The 21,218-nt window shown below is 31.7% G+C and overlaps 4 protein-coding genes across 4 annotated transcripts; 1 reads left to right on the top strand and 3 right to left on the bottom strand.

Annotated features, from left to right (window-relative positions):
- Positions 1-835: 835 nt before the first annotated feature.
- On the bottom strand, positions 836-8,691 carry HELRODRAFT_110730 (hypothetical protein; the record flags this gene model as incomplete). The annotated part of the gene is made up of 13 exons (XM_009016344.1): positions 8,346-8,691; positions 8,264-8,325; positions 6,980-7,048; positions 6,114-6,208; positions 5,590-5,682; positions 4,433-4,517; positions 3,891-3,970; positions 3,287-3,367; positions 2,926-2,991; positions 2,275-2,332; positions 1,904-1,990; positions 1,581-1,660; positions 836-998 (listed from the first exon to the last, which is right to left on the bottom strand). The coding sequence occupies exons 3-13, from the start codon at positions 7,046-7,048 to the stop codon at positions 836-838; spliced, it is 957 nt and encodes a 318-aa protein (XP_009014592.1). The 5' UTR covers positions 8,264-8,325; positions 8,346-8,691.
- A 318-nt stretch (positions 8,692-9,009) lies between these two features.
- Positions 9,010-10,665, top strand: HELRODRAFT_110729 (hypothetical protein). Its single transcript, XM_009016343.1, has 2 exons — positions 9,010-9,582; positions 9,697-10,665. The coding sequence occupies exons 1-2, from the start codon at positions 9,084-9,086 to the stop codon at positions 10,404-10,406; spliced, it is 1,209 nt and encodes a 402-aa protein (XP_009014591.1). The 5' UTR covers positions 9,010-9,083; the 3' UTR covers positions 10,407-10,665.
- On the bottom strand, positions 10,665-11,847 carry HELRODRAFT_110726 (hypothetical protein). Its single transcript, XM_009016342.1, has 4 exons — positions 11,678-11,847; positions 11,475-11,625; positions 11,254-11,388; positions 10,665-11,079 (listed from the first exon to the last, which is right to left on the bottom strand). The coding sequence occupies exons 1-4, from the start codon at positions 11,804-11,806 to the stop codon at positions 10,883-10,885; spliced, it is 612 nt and encodes a 203-aa protein (XP_009014590.1). The 5' UTR covers positions 11,807-11,847; the 3' UTR covers positions 10,665-10,882.
- A 3,777-nt stretch (positions 11,848-15,624) lies between these two features.
- HELRODRAFT_186886 (hypothetical protein) lies at positions 15,625-17,482 on the bottom strand (the record flags this gene model as incomplete). Its single annotated transcript, XM_009016341.1, has 6 exons — positions 15,625-15,913; positions 16,309-16,440; positions 16,537-16,693; positions 16,849-17,108; positions 17,175-17,336; positions 17,404-17,482. The coding sequence occupies 6 exons, from the start codon at positions 17,480-17,482 to the stop codon at positions 15,720-15,722; spliced, it is 984 nt and encodes a 327-aa protein (XP_009014589.1). The 3' UTR covers positions 15,625-15,719.
- Between the last annotated feature and the right edge of the window lie 3,736 nt (positions 17,483-21,218).

Here is a 21,218-nt window from a genome sequence, read left to right as displayed (position 1 = left end):
CACACACACACACACACACACACACACACACACACACACACACACACACACACACACACATGTATATATATTTATATACATATAGCATGTATTATGTTATAGATATGATTTGCAATTACTTTAGAAAAAATGGAATAAAGAAATGAAACCAGATAAAAAATTGAACAAATACATACAACGTGACTGTTGATACTGAGATGAAACCAGATGCTAACATGCATTCCTAAAGAATGAATGGTTATACATAAACACATAAATACACACACACACACACGCCACACATACATAGCATACACACACATTTATATGATAAAAACAAATAATAATATATCTTTACCTCACTAGAAGCAATTGATTATAAGTGTGAATATATATATATATATGTCTACATAAATGTTAGCTGGCTAGCAGTGTTGTAATTAACTGTTTGTTATAAAATCTCCTCAAAATATCAAAATATGTGATTTGATGAGCGAAAGAATGAATGAATTAATAATTAATTAATTAATTAATTGATGAACGAATGAATGAATGAGTGAACGAATGAATTGACGAATGAATGAATGACAGAAAGGAAAAATGAATAAAAAACAATAACACAACAATAATTACATAGCAAAATGAAAACACAAGCAATATGAATATCAGTTAAAGGAATAAAACAACTAAAGATATAAAACTTCCATCCATTCATCCATCTGCTCATTCAGCAACTCATGGTAATGACTTCAATTGATAAAATTTGGCAAACCGTCAATAAAAACAATAATAATGGCAACAATAAAAACAACAAAAGCAACAACAACAACAGCAACAACAATAATAATAACAATATTTATAATAATAATAATACATTAACCTTGAAGTGTTTCCTGTCCAGATAGAACTGATGCTGGTTGACGGCCATCATCCAGATGGATCTGGCTAGCTGCGTGGAGGTAGCCAGCCAAGTGTGGACGACAATTTCCAGGTTACTATTGTTGTTGTTGTTGCTGCTGCTGTTGTTGTTGGTGGTAGTGGTGGTGGCGTTGTTGGCAGCGTGGAGTTTGTTATCGAAGTTGATTGTGGAAAAGGTTTTGATCTTGATCTTATCCGAGAGTGAGGATGACGAAGCCACAGCAGGAAGTAGCTTGTGAGAGGATGAGGAGGAAAAAGATGCTGACGACAATTTTTTCGTCGCTGGGGCCGCTGCTGCTGCTGCGACGACGGCTTTTTGGCTGTCGGTTTGTTATAATTAACCCATTGATTATAGTTATTAAAATTATTATATATTATATTATATTATAGATATAATTATTACTATTATATCATTATGTCCTAATATCATAGATATATATTTATTACTATTCGTTTCATGAATACTCAATTATCATCATTAGATTTGTCATCATAATTCACCGTCATCAGCCAGTATAATGATAATAATTATTATTGTCATATCACTTATGTTATTGCTCGGAAACAGTGAATGAGAAAAAAAAAGCAACATCATCAACAACGAAAACAACAACATTAAATACAAACAAGCACAAACACTTACACACACAATTACACACACACACACACAAACACAGACGTACACGTTACTGGCCTCCAGAACCTCAATGATAAACTTCTTATCTCGAAAATATAAGTTCTCTAGACTGGCCCAAGGATAAAACTAAATTGGGAAAAAATGGAAAATAAAAACAATATAAATAAAAATAAACACAGAAGTAAAATACTTATGTAACAAAAATAATATCCATTCTTTTTTAATTTCAATTAACAAATGAACAAAAACACATACATTACAAACTCGGACATACACATAAGCAACACACATACTCGCACACGTACACACATACATAGACATACACACACAAACTCACTCACACACACACACACACACATCTTTGATAACCTTTCTAGGTATTTTCTTGTCTAAAATATCAAAAACCATCAGTCCCTTCCCACTAATACCCAGCCACCACGGTACTCCGACTTTATCCTATGTATGTGTGTATACGTATGTATGTGTGTGTATACGTATGTGTGTGTGCATAAGTATGTATGTTTGTATAAATATGTATGTGATGTTGATATTGATGAAACATTTAAATTTAGAGTGCCATGCCATGTAAGCTCTTGTTCGAATGAAACAGACAGACATCTCCTCCATCATCATCTCCATCATTTTTTTTGGTCATCATCATTTTCATTTAAATGTGTGTGTGTGTATTTGTGTGTGTGTGTGTATGTGCGTGTGTATGTGTAAAACATCACAAGGCGTACCTTGATGGCATAATAATGAACTCCATACGTGGGTAGACTCTCGACAATACTCATGTAACTGTGACAACAAAATGGTGTTTAGTTATGCTTAATAATGTTCATGAATATGCATAATATATGTATAATTATAAATTAAATTTATAATATTATAATATCAATCAATCAACCAATCTTCGTTTAGCGTCCAGAGACCCAATTTCCCGAGGTAGGACGTTATAATATTATAATAAATATTATTTAAACCTTTAACGGCTAAAAGTCTACTACACTCTTTCTAGGTTTTAAAATGCAATTGATTTATAAAATAAAAATATTTAAACTCTCATTTTGGTCCTGCTGAAATAATTTCATTTGTTGGCAGTGAATTTACGAAAGATTAGTCATTTTTTTATAGTAAAGACTCCCGCTTTTTAGCTGTTGTTCTAAGGGCTTTAGGAGACCAAAATTCAGCCCTGAACAAGAATAATCACTTCAACTTGCTTCGATTTTGATAGTTCAAACGCATTACATTTTAATGCCGGTACTGGTATTTGCAATACAATTTTTGATTATTGTTAACAGCTCCTATAATAGCCAAAAAGCTTTTACTAAGAAGATAAATGATTTGGTTAGAGTTAAGAAAATGAAATGTACGTATATATGGAAAATTACTTTATGAGAGCCGTGCCGAAAGTATGGCCTGCAAGTTTTCTGTAGAAACCGATGATCTGATCTTCACTGTGAACCATGCAAACAAACATACAAATAATAATAATAATAACAATAATGAAACAAAAATAAGAATAAAAAAGAATAGGAAGAATAGGAAGAATAGTTATTGATTTTATCAATTCATTCTTAATAAATTCCCAGAAGCAACAGCAACTCTACATGAATACATCATGAATCCAGCCATCCAATGTGACAGGATGGGATCTCTGTGCGTTCGAACCTGGTCACCGCGACATCGGGACAGACATACGTATATATATATATATATATATATATATAATATATATGAGTTCTATCTAACCAGTAGGTAAGTGATGGGTACTCTTCTAAAATTTTCCTCGACAACGAGAACTGTTTGATGTGCTGACGACACTCTGACTCACTGTCCAGATAAATTTTAAAACAGTTTTTGAATTTAAAAATCAAGAATAATAATAATAGTAATAGTAATATAAATAATAATGAGAACTCTTTTATTTCTTCAAAAGCCAAAATATAAATAAAAATTACAATTAAATATAGAATGATCAATTATTATAATAGTTGAAAGATTAAAATAATGGATAATTTAACATCAACGCTCGTCATTATGAATGAGTACAAAGATGATGAAATAATATAAAAACTAGAGTCAAGCTTTATTTCTATATAATAATAATAATAATATTTTCAATAAAATGACAAAAACGCCGAAGTTAGCAATTTTTAAAAGAGCAGATCTGAGTACTAGAGCCGTTAACTTGCGATGTTTAAGGACAGCTAGCGACAGAAAAGTAATTACGCATAAATAAATTTCCTTTCTCAAAAAATTGACAAAAAAATTATAAATAAATGAATAAAAATCAATAAATAGGAATAATAATAATAATAATAATAACAATAATAAAGAAAAATAAGCGAAAAACCTCGTGAGGTTGCCGCATGTAATCTGCAAGATGTAAGCCGACAGTTCAAATATTGTCTCACTGTCCGTCTCCAACAAGCCCTGGGCAGAAAAAAAAAGATTGAAAAAAATTCATCAAAACTGAAAAATAAAAATAAATTTCAGTACTGATCTCTACTGCTACTATCGCTACTACTACTACTACTTCTCTTAGTACTACTACTACTACTACTACTACTACTACTACTACTACTACTACTACTACTACTACTACTACTACTATGGCTATTAATTCTATTCTTATTACAACAACTACTACTTCTCCTACTACTACTACTACTACTACTACTACTACTACTACTACTACAACTACTACTACTACTACTTCTCCTACTACTACTACCATTATTATTACGGCTATTAATTCTATTATTTACTACAATTACTACTGCCACTTCTACTACTAGTCTCTACTACCAGCACTACTACTACTACTACTACTGGTACTACTACTACTACTACTACCACAACGTTAAGAAATAAACAAACATAACAAGACACAACCTTGTAGATAGACTGTCGAGATTGTAGATAATACATGAGTATGGTGGGTATCTCGGGTAGAGTCAGTATGTTTTCAACGTAGAATCTTTATTGGAAAATTAATTTTTTTAATTTTTAATAAATAAATAGAAATAATTACATAAAAATAATATCTAATAATAAGAGTAAAAACAATAATAATGATGAGGATGATGATGATGATGATGACATTATCCAAAAGAGTAAATTTAAGAAGAAACTTAATTTAAATGGATGATAGTGTGAAAAACGACAAATCAAAGTGGACGACGATGATGATAGTATCAAACAAAATGATAATGTTATGATATAATGATGATGATAAAATAAAGATTTTACACTGATACCTATCAATCTAACACATAAGGAACTATCTTTTTTTGATATAGTGACCATACCAACATGATATAAGCGTTATGAACTTATGATATAATGGTGATATAGTGGCGTCAAAATGATGGTATCCAAATGATACCATGATGATACAACAATGATACTGCGAGGCTGAAATAATAAGAACATGATACTTACATGACACGATGATACCGTCGTAACGATTTTAACGAATTAAATAGGGGATATACTAGTATCTTTATAATGACGTCATAATGATGTTTCTTTTAATTAACGTGATATGATGACCTACAATGATGACGTAGCAGTGATATCATGATACAATGCTGATTTTAACAAAGATATAATGGTAATATCAAGGTTTAATGATAAATATATAAATAATTTGAAGGGTATTTATTACGAAGATGGAAGAATGAAGGGCAGAAGGGGGAACAAACACACACACATACACACACACAAACACACACACAGAGACACACAAACACACACCACACACATACATACATATCTACAGTATTTGTTCACTTATCAACAAACTAATCAGTCTGTAATTGCTGTGCAACCCCATATTGCAAGAAAATATTATTTATGGCATATCATAATTTATTATTATCTATTATTATTATTATTTTTCTCCCATGATACTTAACAATCTTCAACAACCTTGCCTTTAAAAAAAATGCAACAATAATAATAATAATAATAAAGAGAGCCAAAAAATATTAAACATAGCAGTATTATTATTAATATTAAAAAAATAATTATGATAATGTAGTGCAAACTTGACGGCAAAATATAGCGTGATGAGGCCGATCTTCTTCGGATAGTCATGGTCAAACACTCGCCTCTCCAACTGCAACCACTGATAATGACCGCTGGTGGTTGAAAATCAATTTCCAAAAGGTAATTGTAAAAGGTCAAAGGTCAATTTTATACTTATATTTTATATTTCAATTTTATATTATATACGACGCACTTGCATCAGAGAGATATCAATGACAAACATACACACAAACACACACACACGCACACAAGCAGGGTGGCTGTATGAAATTGCAGACATTTTATACAATCGATTGACTTTTAAACGAAACGAAACGAAACGAAACGAATTTTATTTGCTTCTCAAAATTACCAACTACGTACCAACGTAATTAAAAACGTAATTAAAAACGTACCAACTAACATTAAAAAAAGTAGAATGAATAAATGAATGAAAGAATGAGTGAATGAACAAATGAATGAACGAATGAAAGAATGATTAAATAAAAAATGAAAAAAAGACAATGATTTTGCAGATAAAAACCTTTCATCTCTGTAGGACAGACCAAAATAATTTTTTTCTTTCAACGCCTTGTGTGATGACACGAGATTCAATAACTCGTATGTATATAACTTCGGCTGTGTGTGTTTGAATGCTTGTGTGTGCTGTCTGTGTGGGTGTGTGTATTTGTTTGTTTGTTTGTGTGTGTATGTGTGCGTGTGTGTGTGTGTTGTTTGGCGTGTGTGTTGTGTAAGTATGCACGTGTGTTCATTTGAAAAACAAGTACACAGGTAAGTTTGCAATTATTGATATGTAAATTACAATCAGTGAACAAACATAATATAAATCAATGTGATGTAGAAATAACAACAGCAACATCAACAACAACGACAGCAATAATAGTAATAATAATAACAATACTAAGTAATAGATAAATAAATAAATATTGAATAGCTGATAAACATATACAAAAATTGACAGTAGCAATGACAATTCTTAATGAAAAAGGACACCTTAGTAGAGCAAGAATGAATGAATGTTCAGCTTAAAGTCAGGAGTTTTCATGTGAAATTTATTATTGTTCAGAGAAATAGTAAAATAATAATAATAATAACAATAGTAATAACAACCCACACACCAACTGAACAACAAACAAACTAATCAATCAACTAGCCAACCAAACCAACCAACAAACAAACCAATCAACCAACTAACCAACCAACCAAACCAGCCAACAAACAAACCAATCAGCCAACCAACCAACTAGCCAATCAGCCAGTCAACTAATCAACCAACCTACCAAACAACCAGCCAACTGATCAACCAACTGACTAACCAACCAACCAAACTAACAAACCAACCAAGCAACAAACCAACCAACTAACCAACCAACCAACCAACCAACTGACCTGTACAATGACCTCCAGTTGGTCATCATCTGGTAGTATTATATGAACTGTTCTCACATCTGTTGCCATCTATGATATGAAGATCAAATTATAATTATTATTATCATTAATAATAATAATATTATTATTATTATTATTGTTATCATTATTAAAACACTAATTGAATAGAAAAATTAACACAATAAAATCAAAAATTATACTATAAAACCACATTCACCTTAAACATAATTGGAAAAAATCAGTCATAAAATCCACTGCCGAACAAAGTTATTATTAATGATACTTCTATTATTATTTATTTAATTATAATTAATGATATTATATAATTATAATTAATAGTATTATTTATAATAACAATAATTATTACATTTAAATTTTAATAATAATAAAAAAAAAAACTCCAATCCTTTATGCATGGCTTCAAAACTATAAATAAGAAACATTGATCATTAAATCCTTTCATTCAGAAATAGATTATATATACACACAAATACACACATACATACATACATACATACATACATACATACATACATACATACATACATACATACATACATACATACATACATACATACATACATGCATACACACATACATACATACATATGTGTGCATGTGTGTGTATGTGTGCATATGTATATGTATATATATATATACAAGTATATACAAATACAGTTGGATATGTGACTCAGCATAACAAAACAAAATAAAATGAATTAACAAACACAGCCTGAATATTTAATGTTATCTAATTAGAATTAGTTAGTAGAATTAATTTATCAATGAATATGAACTGGAATTAATCATCTATATGATTTTTGCTTCTTTTTTCCAAACATTTATCTACTATCTATGTTATCATGTTGCTATATAAATATTTTTCATCTTAATTTTGTGATAAGAACACTAAAAAAATATAAAGCCATTGAACTGATTAGAACAACATTCATACATACATAACATAAATACATACACATTACAATACATATACATATATACATACATGCATGCATACATACATACATACATACATACATACATACATACATACATACATACATACTTACTTACATACATACATACATACATACATACATACATACTTACTTACTTACATACATACATACATACATACATACACTGAGTGATCAGTGATTAACATCAGTATCAATCATTACACTACTGACTACATTTACATCAACATACACAACATTGCATCAATATTTGATAATAAAGCTAAATTAAATAAAATTATATTACAAAAATTCCAACCAAGCTAACCTCTAACTCATACTTCTACCTCTGGTCTGGTTCAATTCAGCAGTTTCAAAGAGCCCAAGAAGAAGAGTTATGTTACAGTTTGGTTAGGTTAGGAAACCATTTTTTAGAGGAATTAATGTTTAATTTCTTGAAATTTTCTTTAGAATTGGAAACTAAAGCAGTGGCCGTTTCGAATCTGCGTTTCATTTTTTGCTTATGCTTACACTTACTGATTAAAAATTTACTAATTGAAAAACTACTACATACACAACTGAATGATTTGTACAAAAGTTCTTTTTACTTTTTAATTATTTTTACTACAAAAAACTAAACTATAAAGAAGCATTACAATTTAAGAGAGGCAGACGTATTTTGCAAAATAGAATGTCTTTTCAGAAATCACCTAATAATTAAATTTAGATGTTATTTGAAACAAACAAATCGCCATTTCTCTCTTTCGCTTTTGCTACAGCAAATTCTTCAATCATTGTACGACGTTGTTGTTGGTTGTACACCACACGACTGTTAAGCTAGAATCATTTTTTAAAACCATTATTGCAATTACAGCAATTTTAGCACTTTTGTTAACTAAACCATTTAATTAGAATTAAAAAAAACTATTATTTTTTACACAATGCTATTTGCTGTTGAACGTTACAACACGTGTTCGTTGTATGTACAATTTTACCGATAAATTTAAACTTAATTGTTAGTTTTTCGCCATTGTATAAGTTTACATTTCATCATGCTCTCTAATGTTAATCCTTGAACATTTAAAGTTAAAAATTACCAATAGGTTATTGTCAGAATTTTTGTAATTTGTTGAATTTCAGTTCTAGAAATGGTCAGAGTTGTGTTTGTACATCCTGACCTTGGCATAGGTGGGGCCGAGAGAGCAATAATAGACGCTGCACTTGCCTTGAAATCAAGAGGACATGAAGTCAAAATTTTGACAGCCCACCATGATGTAAACCACTGCTTCGAAGAGACGAGAGATGGCAGTTTATCTGTTCTCGTTGTTGGGGATTGGTTGCCGAGGTCTTTTTGGGGGCGGTTTTATGCCTTGTTTGCTTACCTGAGGATGATCTGCATTGCCTGCTATTTGGTGTTCTTTAGCGGATTGTCCCCGGACTTAATATTTTGTGATCAAATTTCCGCCTGCATTCCTGTTTTAAAGCTGATGAAGAAATCAAAAGTTTTATTTTATTGTCACTTTCCTGATTTCTTATTGACTGATCGAAAGACTCTTTTGAAAAAGCTCTACAGGGTGCCTATTGATTGGCTGGAGGAGAAAACAACTGGCATGTCTGATGTTGTTCTCGTAAATAGCAACTTCACAGGTACATTTATTTATGTATTATTTGTATTAGCAAACATTTGTAATGTTGTTAAATAATTTTTTTCATTGTTGCTAGTGTTAAAATTTATATTATTTTTATTTTACACTTTTACAGCCTCTGTATTCAAGAGGACATTTACAAGCCTGAGACACATTGATCCACAAGTTCTGTATCCAATACCAGATTTGTCAATGTATGACAATTTTTTAGTGGAGAGCTCGACATTGCCTAGCAAGATGGATGCAAGGATTTCATTTTTGTCTATCAATCGATATGAACGTAAAAAAAATTTATCCTTAGCCGTACATTCACTGTCTGCATTGAGGAAGAAGTTGAATGGCAATTTGGATAACATTCAGTTGGTGATAGCAGGTGGCTATGATGAAAGAGTTTCAGAAAACAAAGAGCATTATGAGGAACTCGTTAACTTGGTATCTCAGTTGAATTTGAAAGACCATGTTTCATTTTATAAATCCATATCGAGCCAAATGAAATTAGAATTGTTGAGAGTCAGTACCTGCTTATTGTACACTCCGTCCAATGAACATTTTGGCATTGTGCCAATCGAGGCAATGTATTTCGGTCTCCCTGTTATAGCTGTCAACAATGGTGGCCCCAAGGAAACGGTCCTTGATGGGAAGACGGGATATTTGTGCGAGCAAGATCCAGATGAATTTGCCGATAAGATGTTGAAATTTGTAAAAAATCCCAATTTAAATTATGAGTTAGGAATTGCTGGCAAAGAGAGGGTGATGAAGTATTTTTCCTTCAATGCATTCACAGAGAAACTAGATAAGATTGTACATGATATGTTACAAATCTAATGTGATGATAATGCTTCAACTCTATCTGTGTGCGTGCGTGCGCGCGCGTGTGTGTGTTTGTGGTTTTTTATTTTTCAAAAATTATCTTTCTCTACCGTTGTAAATGTTATTGTTACGGGTTTCATATATTCCTATGTATCATAATTTGTGTCATTAATAAAATACATGGCCATTCTGTTAATTCTTTTGGCGCCGTTTGATTTCGTAATATGTACTTCAAGTTGAAAATTGTTTTAAATTCTTTAATGAAAATTGCCAAACACTCGATTTTTTATTTATTTTTAATGCCTTTGAAATGGAAACCTGCTATGTTGGGATGCTGATGTAACTTAATAAGTTAGCTTACTAGGTTTATTTAATAACAAATTAACTGATATATTCGAAATTAAATGTAATTTCAGTTAGTGGCGTAAGTAATAATTAAGAAATTATTGCGAATTATTTGTTAAATTACACGAAACATGACTTCCAAGAGATCAAGAATCATAGCTACCCTGAGTTGATATGAGAAAGTCATCTAAAATATGGAAAAGGGAATCAAAGGTTGGTCGTTTTTCAGGAGTCCTGTGCCAACAATTCAACATGATTTCGTACAATTCATCACTGCAGCCTTCTGGTTTTGGGTGTCTGAATGTCGTCTGCAATCTCAATTGCACTTCGTTGTTTGACATATCTTTAATTTTGTGTTGATGAAACTATTATTAAATAAGTACAGTGTTTCCTAGGAGTGTTCAATGGCGAAGGCAGTTTGCAGAAACGCAATGCTCGCGACAAGCCAATTGTACATTTGAGCGCTTAACTCGAGACATTCTTCTTATGAAATCAATTAATTTCACTTCAAACTTACTTGGGTAAGGCGTAGTTCCAAATGTTAATAGTTCGACCATTAAAATTCCAAACGACCAAACATCTGATTTAATAGTGAAGATTTGTGAATAGATCGATTCAATTGCTGCCCACTTCACAGGAAACTTTGAATCTTATCAAATATTATAACGTTTACCAGTTTTAGAAAAATTTAATTTTTTCATTTCATCCATCGCAAAATCTTAAAATAGTACTGACCATCGGTAGCTTTGTAAAAATCTTCTTTCACTACTCTAGAAAGTCCAAAATCAGCGATTTTGATCAGCCTGTTTTCGCCTATAAGGACGTTCCTTGCTGCCAGATCTCGGTGTATGTAACCTTTTGACTCGATGTACTGCATGCCATTGGCAACCTACATGTTTTCGCAAAAATAAATAAAGCAAATAAGTATACAAATGTCTTACCTGGGCGGCAATGTCAATGAGGCAGTGTATGGTTAATGTCTTTCCACAATCATCTCTCAGAAATTTCTGAAGAGAGCCGTTGGCGACGTATTCCATGACGATAAAAATTGGTTCCTCGGTTGTGCACATGGCGTACAATCTCACCAACTTTGGGTGCCTCAAATTTTTCATTACTGTTGCTTCTTTTAGAAAATTTTTTGTCTCCATTGTTCCTGGCTTCATCGTCTTAATTGCAACTGGGATCGTTGACTTCCACAATCCTAAAAAAACCAATGAAATATTTTTCAAGGCGGATTTGAATTACTTTTTAACTCTGTTCTACTGTTAAATGATAATTCATTTTCTATTTATATCAACCTTTCCAAACTTCTCCAAAATTTCCACTTCCTAAAAGTTCAGTTTTCTGGAGAGTTTTTCTGTCAATCTCCCACTTATCTCGTGTTTCTTTCGACAGATCGGAACTTACTGGTGACATTTGCGGGCAGATGTTTGTCAGGCGGGCGCACAAACCGTTGTGGTCTTTCGTTTGTTTGAAATAATTGTTATATATGAAAGAAAATAAAAATAATAGTTGATTTAAAAACAAATTGCTAATAAATTGCTTTTCTACTTGAATAAAATTCGATGAGTTTTGCAATAGAATTAAAAACAGCTTTAGGATTGATAAAGCATCCCGTGTTGTCTTCCATGTTACGAATGTGATAGTGTTTGGTTGTCCTCTGCTCTTCATTGTCAACCTTCAGTACAGATATTGTGTACGTCCCTGTGACATGAGTAGGTTAACTGATGCTATATTTCAATTAAAGTTCTAGTTCTTATTAGGAAATCCTCCACAAACCGTTTATAGTTTCCGAACTTCTGATAAGAAATGTTCCAGCTTTATTTTTTTTATTTTCTTTCAGCAATTTGTCGGCGTCCGCACGTGATACGTTTGCGTGAAACCAGCTGAAAATTATTTCAAGTTTTCATTATTATAGAATTTTCATGCATTTTTGCGTTCCATTTAAGTGATGTTAATGATAAACAACAACTGGTCAAATTAAATTATGGCGAGTAGAATATGTTCTATCTTGGTTGACGCTAAGTTATAAATTCAACACAAAGTTCTATCAAAAATTATCTTACTCGAAGCTTTCGACTCCTTCGACAAGCGTCACAAAATTGCATGGAACGTATCCCTGCTTATTTGTCTTTGTACTCACAGCCAGCCACCAGTCTAAATCAGAGCTTTGAAAAAAGGGTTTCGACATTAATAATATACCCCTAATATCGTTTATTTGGTCAATGTTAGTACTTGATAAGACGAAAATGTTACGAAATTTGCTTAAATCCGAGATGTTGTTTAACTAACTCGTCAATTAAATCCAATATTTCTCCTTTCTTAAAAGCGAGTTGGTCTGATGAATCTGGCGGAACATTGCAGTCGCACATTGCTTTCACTTGCTTCTTAATACCGGCTTATTTGAATGAGTGGGTAGGTTATTAAATTAAAAAAAAATATTTTTAAATTGAAACCGAAGCACTTTACAAATATAAACTACTATATTGAAATGAAGAATTTATTTTAAAAATTACAAATTTTTTTCTTAATTTACGTGTTGAAGTTGTTGGCGTGGTCGGTGTTTTTGGAGTTGTTGGGCGGTGTGGAGGAGGAGGAGGAGGGGGTGGAGCTCTTCGTTGATTTTCACTTTTTGTTTCCACTACGCGTTGCTCTGTAATTTTTGCTGGTATTTTTGGTGATCTGAATTTTGTGGAATAACTCTATGAGATGAAAGTATTCAAATATATTTCATACGTTGAAAAGTCAATGAACTATCAATGGATACTCTATCAATCTTATGCATATACAAGTTGAATTGAAGCCCTTTGTATCTATCACTAACATGCTTGCGAAAAATTTTAAATTCCAATCTTGAATGTACTTCACTCACTTTGTCTCCTCATTTTTAAGAATTTCAGTGAAATAATTGCTGGGAACAAATCCCTCCTTGTTTGTTTTTGTATCCATCGCATGCCACCAGCCATTTTCTGATCTGAAAATTAAAATTTTTTCTATACATTACTTACAAATAAATTACAAACATGAAACAGTGTCCTCTTTTGGCATGAAATACACCTCTGCCCATGTCAACATACAGCAAAAAAATAAACATTTCCATTCATATTCATCAAGATACACACAAAGTTTTGTATTTATACAAATATATAAAGAATGAAATACATATTAAATACATAAAAAAACGTTGAACAAACTCATCCAATAGAATCATGATGTCTCCAGATTTGAAACTAAGTTCCTTTCCTTGGTTACATGGGGCCAGATAATCGTACAGAGCCTTGATTTTTCTCGAACTTTTTGCTTTTATTTGTATTTTTAATTAATTATCTAGTATAAATAATCGCCTATTGATAAATTATAGAGTAATTTTGTTTGAAGGTTGAGTTACTAAGACTAATATTTTCTAATCTTATTTTATATTTTCCCAGTATCTGATCCAGAAAATATAAAATAAAATATGGATAACACAGAGGTAGCCATTCTATCACTGGAGTTACGTGTATGAAATATGAAAATAAATTTCTAATGAAACGACGAGAAATTATTGAACGTTGTAAACCTCTTCTAGGCGCTGGTGCTGGCGTTGTCTTGACGTGATGTTGGTGGTATCGATTTGGCAAAATTTTGCTCTCGTGTTTCGTTCCTGACTTGGCGTTAGATTCATTCGAATGATTATGTTTGGATTTTTTAAATATATTAGTTTTGATAACGTCCATGTTTTTTTTTTAGAAAAATACACTAAGATTGAGCATTACCAAGTTACACAAATCGATAAAGTACAACTCCGATATTCTGTTTTTTAGACCATTTTCGCTTTTTTGTGATATACCATATTAGGTTTAGAAAATTTACAAATAAAAAAAATGATGCAACGACAAATTATTGTGAAACCATACAACATTACGGTGATAATAATAACGCTTGTGTAGCGATCGTAGAACATATATGAAATTACTTAAGAAAAATAGCAGTAGTCAGAGTTGTAGTTGTATAAGTATTGTGAGAAAACAGGCATACAATAGCGCTAGGAAGTTGTATATTTAAAGCTGTGGGTAGTATGCGGTGATGACTATTGTATGAGGTTTTGGGTGAAAATTTAGTTAAAATGTTACGTGCATTATATGTAATAAATTATTCTTTTTTTTTAATGTTTTCTCTTTATACAACCTAGACAGAGATTCAATCATTCTAGATTCAATCATTCATGTATTTATTTGGTTTTATTATCGTATGTATTCTGTCGAATTTATAAGAAAAAAATTTTAAACTCTATAAAATTGCGTTATGTCTCGATGTAAATTGTTGCAAAAACTCAAATATATGGTCAGGCCATAGTCATCGCTATCGCTACATTAGCATTTTATTCATTAGCCAAAAATCTTGTAAATCCGGAGGGGGGCTTTAGAGCTGAATACCCCTCAATAGACATTTAGGTAAGGGTGGGTTAAATTTAACAAGTTGTCTAGGTCTTCACTTGATGACGCTTTAAACGTTTATAATGATTTCTTTTCAATTGCTTTTTATTACATTATAAATAATACATAACTGTAGGTCTTGGGGCTCAATTTTTTGTAATTTAATGTTTAAAAAACTTAAGAGACTATTTATCACAACCTAATAGTTTATTTTTTTAGATTTTCAAATTTTTTACTAATGGACAAAAAAAACATCGATGATATTTTCAGATATAAAAACTTATATAAGCAAATAATTGAAAGAAAATGTGATATAAATTTCCGACTGTCATCAAGTCTATTGAAACGTTCCCATAATTTCATTAAAGAAAAAACTGTTCAGTTTTGGATCGGACATATAAGCAGATTAAAAATCAACCAATCATAGTACTCGTTTAAGAACGCTATTATTGATCAGATTGGTTTCAAAATTTATTTTAGTAACTAAATGTATAAATTATATAAAAATTTATGTGTATAAATTATTTAAAAAAAAAATTCTAGAGCTACCGAAGTTTTCTATTCTCAATCATTCATAACTGTTCTGAGTCGCAATGATGAAATCATCCAAAATATGAAACAGCGAATCGAAGGTTGGACGTTTCTGGGGGTTGGCGTGCCAGCACTGAAGCATTATTTCGTACAATTCATCGCTGCAGCCTGGCGGTTTGGGGTGCCTGAAAGCACCCTGAAGTTTCAGCTGGACCTCGGCCGCAGTCATGCCTGCGAGTGTCAATGTTAAATGGTTGAATTGATGATATGATAACGTTACATGTGATAGAGTGTATGTTATATAAATTATCCTTCGAGAATTGTTTAGGAGTATATTGAATGAATGAATTAATGAATAAAATTATTTTAATTAGCGGAACAATTTGAAGATATGATTCATTTGAACCAGTTATACTGCAGTCTTTTTGTATCCACAGACAAAACTAGTTTGTTATATTAATAATTCTTATTTATAATTTTTAAACATAGCTAGACTTTTTATCTTAACTTCTCTGAATTTTGAGTTTTGAAATAATTGTGGAATAAAAACAAAAAAAATTGAAACAAAGGAATGAGCAGGATGACGTTGAATAAAACGGAAGAGACAAATGAGTGGCGGTTGTAACCAGGATAAGGTGTGTTCCCATATGTCACGAGCTCCACCAGCAGAATGCCAAACGACCAGACATCTGACTTTATCGAGAAATTTTGAGAGGTTATGGCTTCGATTGCAGTCCACTTTATTGGAAATTTTGATCCTTAGTACAGCATCAAAATAAATATATATAGTCATTCCATTTTTTTTAATTTCGGAAAAAAATTATAACTAGATTTTTTTTCATAATCAAGCCAACCTTCTTTAAAAACGTAAATAGAATTGTCCTTGAGAGATTTCGACAGACCAAAGTCGGCGATCTTGAGCATATTGTTGTCAGCAACCAGAACATTCCTGGCTGCCAGATCTCTGTGAATGATGCACTTCGATTCCACGTACTGCATGCCGCTGGCGATCTGATCCAAACAACCATCGTATCAATTTGAAAATTTTAATTTAAAATTATTATCAGTCGCTTAAAATGAAAAAATAATAAAAATTAAGTAATATAATATAAAAATAAATAAATAAATAATCAAGAACACTTCAAAATTTTAAAATGTCCACAAACCTGAGCCGCAAAATCGATAAGGACGGGTTCAGTTAATTTCTTGCCACCATCCTTCTTCAAATATTTCTGCAGACATCCATGCGGTATGTACTCCATGACGATGTAGATGGGTTCCTCGGTGGAGCAGACAGCGTACAACCTCACCAGCTTCGGATGTCTCAACTTCTTCATGACTGCCGCTTCCTCCAGGAAGGTGGTCTTGTCCATGGTTCCCGGCTTCATCAACTTTATCGCTACTTGCCTCGTGCTGTTCCATGTACCTGATTCGTTGAAAAATGGAATGCAATAAGTATAAAATGATTCTGAAATATCTCTTACAAGCTCACCTCTCCAGACTTCTCCGAAATTTCCAGAACCCAATATTTCAATTTTTGTGAGAGTTCTACGATCAATTTCCCACTTATCCCTGGTCGCCTTCGACAGGTCCTCGGTAGCTGGAATCATTTTAGGACAAATTCGCGATAGAAGACAGCATAGGCCGTTATTTTCTAGAAAAGAAAAATTCAATTAATGTTACATTCTCGTCGCACGCTCTGATTTTCTGAATAATCTAACTTGAATAATAGTCAAGGAGTTGACTAATTGACGGGAATATGTTTTTAGAAGTTATGAAGTAGCCCGAGTCGTTCTCCATTGTTCTGATGCGATAGTTTTTCGTTATTCTTTGACTGCTATCATCGAAGAACAGTACAGATAAGGTATACGTATCTTCAAAAATTAAAAAAAATATATTACGCGACCCCCATTTCATCATGATTCGTTTGAATATGAACATTATTCAATTTGTTTCAAATCTGTGCGTAATTAAGTTTGTTTTACAACATTCTACAAAAGTATAATGATAATACGCGGTGTTAATGAATATAATAGATATAGTAATCATCAGGACTATAGCAAACCACAAGAATGAAAAAAGCTGAGATTTGTGAAGCTGGCGAAACCTACTAGCAAGAGTGTCTGATTTTCTAACAAGGTAGGAGCCGATAATGTTCCCCGCATTCTCCACCAGCAGCTTGTCGCTATCACTTTTTGTAACGTTTGCATGGAACCAGCTGGAAATAACGATAAAGAAAATGATGATATTAGACAATAATAATGATAAACCCACGTTATCAAATGTTATTTGTATATTATAAGTCATTCCTTAAATACAAAAATTTGTCGATATTCAAGAGGGCAGTGGCTAATCTACTGGGTGTGCGAGAATTAAGGCCAGGTTTAGACCATGAAGGACTTTGAAAGAAAAGAAAACATTGAAAATTCTTGTAAAATATAGGAATAAAGTGATCGGGCATCTGCATAGAAATAAGGTCATTAATTTCTGAATTTTTAAAATTTTTCCCTCCGTCGAAACACTGGAATGAACGGGATTTACTGGAATTAAAAAAGTCATCATTTTTAGAACTTGAAATTTTCTCCCACACCGCAAATTTCTGGATTCGCCACTGATAGAGGGTATTATATTTCACCACTCACACATATTACTTCAGATACTCAACAATTACTTGATCCCCTCCAAAAAAAAACAAAGATAATTTAGAAATTTGTTTCAGGAAATCTCACTTACTCAAAACTTTCGATTCCTTGCAGATTTGTGACGTAATTGTACGGAATGCTGCCTGTTTTCTGCGTCCGTGGATTGTAGGCAGTCCACCAGTCTCTGTCAGAACTGTAATTAATAATTCATAATTATAATATTAATTATAAAATTATGTTATCTATAATAAAATTTAAATTCAATTCAGAGCCTAAATTTTTCGAGCAGGTATAATAACATGAACCTCATTATCCATTTATTTGTCTTGATCCACTTATTATATTTGTTTAATGTAAAAAATATTCCTATATGTCGGGATAGATTGATGACAGACGCAAATGTTCGCAAAAAAATTTCAAAAATTCTTTTTGTTACCTCAAATTTTCACCTTAAAACATGAAACTTCAAATTGCTGACAGTCGTTTTTCATTTACTTTTTTTGTTTAAAATTATCCCTTTACAATTCATCAGAAGTATCAACAACAAGCGTAAGTATTCAACAACACAGTGTATGTTATTAAATAAACACATACGAATGCGATAAGGGATCACTTCCCATTCGAACATGATCACCGCAAAATCAGTGCCAGACATCTTAACCATTACACCATTACTTATTGTATTTAGAAAAACTTAGAAAATTTGTAAGACTAACTCGTCCAGAACATCTAAGATGTCTCCTATTTTGAAGCTCAATCCGTCAGCTGAAACTTGTGGGGCATCGAAATCGTATAAACATTTCACTTTTCTCTTCGATATACCGCCTTCAAATTTATTCGTCTTTAATTAATTAATCATTTCAATTAATGAATTAATTGTTTAATTAATTATGATTATAATGATAATGTAATGACCATAATCTTGGTCATAACATAACCAGGTGTGTGTATTCTATAGTCGTTATGACTACTTGTCCGGCCTACCACTGGATCTTTTGGGTCGTTGATGTTAGTTGTGCCAGTTTTTCGGACAGATTTCCCTTTCATTGAGTTTCCCATACTTATTTATTTGTTATTAATTCTTATTTTAAATATTTTTACGTTTATCTCTTCATTTATTTATTTGTACTTTATAATCTCTAATCTATTTATTCTTTATTTATTTAAAACTTAACAACGGTGGTTGAAGATATAGACGTAGATACTCAAACAATGTGTGTGTGAGTCAATGAAAAAAAACACGTAGTCTTAAAACACATCGCATAATAGCAATGTAAAGTAATTTACGGTACCTCTAAAGGTAACAAACTTAAACTTCTAAACTTCACCAACGATCAAACATTTAGACACACAAACACACAAACAAACGCGCACAAGCAATCCTTTGTCATTCTACTTACTAGTGCATAAACAAGAATAGCTAACAATATTAGCTAGGAAGTTATGAAGACCTAATCAACTTCGTGTAGTATAAAATAATACTTCATGCCTAATTAATCAAACCTAAGGGAATTTTCAAATAATAATAACAAAACAACAACAAAAACAACAACAATAATAATAACCAGTAGCAGAAACGAGGTGAAAGGCATAATATTGTCCAGCGAATTTCATCCCAATGAATTCGATTTTAAAGTCAAAAATTGTTCATTGAAAAGATTTTTGTAATCTGCGGATTACCGGATAGATTTAGATAAGATTTGATAATATTAGTTTGTCACGCACGTGCATATACCATGTATATCAGGATACATGATTGTACAATTGTATGTGTATCCAAATTACATAAATTACCGAGTCAGTTTAAATATATAGTTAATATATTGATACCACATGCACTTGCGTATATCATGTATATCTGGATACAATTTTACACAATTGTCTGTGTATCCCAATTACATGAACTGATATATCAATAATACATGCATGTTTTGCCCGTGCAATCGGCTTTGTCCTCTCAGTCAAACTGGATTCACTCACCATATACCCGTTATAACTTATATTAATTTGAAAATTCAACAATTTTGACGGCAAGCGAGCTACACCATACTGTAAGGCTATCTCACAGCAAAATCCAACAACTAACAATAGAAATAAATTTTAACTTGACTTATATAAGAAATTATCGTACTATACCCATTGTTTGATGGTTTTGTATCCATACATATTACTACATTCATGTAATGATAGTATTATAATTATAGGACGTTAGTATTCTATTTTAATACTCTAATAAAACTTAAGTACAAGAATTGAGCTATAGCACATGAACCTGATGTTGGCTCGAAAGTATAGGTTCTTACTAAAGGATCGCCTGGAATTATAATTATAATAACTATAAATATTCACAAGGAACTTGATGAACCTTTGTAAAATATTAAAAATGGTGGTTTCTATACTGCCTTTGATTCCATTTAAATCTGTAATGTGAGGAAAACGGTGGAAAAAATTTTGAATACTCGTCTGAAACCCCATGACTTTTATTCTACATAGTTAATCCCTCTCTCCAATTTCATGAACGCAAACAATTACAATACTAATTACTACCTTACATTTATAATCATATTCTCATAGCTACACGACGAACCACAAACACATACACACACACACACACAAACGTGTGAGAGAGAACTTAGCAAAGACAAAAAACAAAATACTAAATTTTTATTATTACGTCATAATAATGATGATGATGATGCAAACACAAGAAATATCAAGAAAACAAATGCACACAATATAATAGCATATCAATTAAAAATAAACAAACTTTATACTTTGTATATACATACATATGCATATATATATATATATATATATGTATATATATATAAATATAATGTATATATATATATATATGTATATATATAAATATAATGTATATATATATATATATA

This window comes from Helobdella robusta (assembly GCF_000326865.2).
Source record: "Helobdella robusta unplaced genomic scaffold HELROscaffold_18, whole genome shotgun sequence".
Taxonomy (NCBI): Eukaryota; Metazoa; Annelida; class Clitellata; order Rhynchobdellida; family Glossiphoniidae; genus Helobdella; species Helobdella robusta.
Note: the sequence above shows the minus strand (reverse complement) of the source record. Positions and strands in the feature narration are given on the sequence as shown.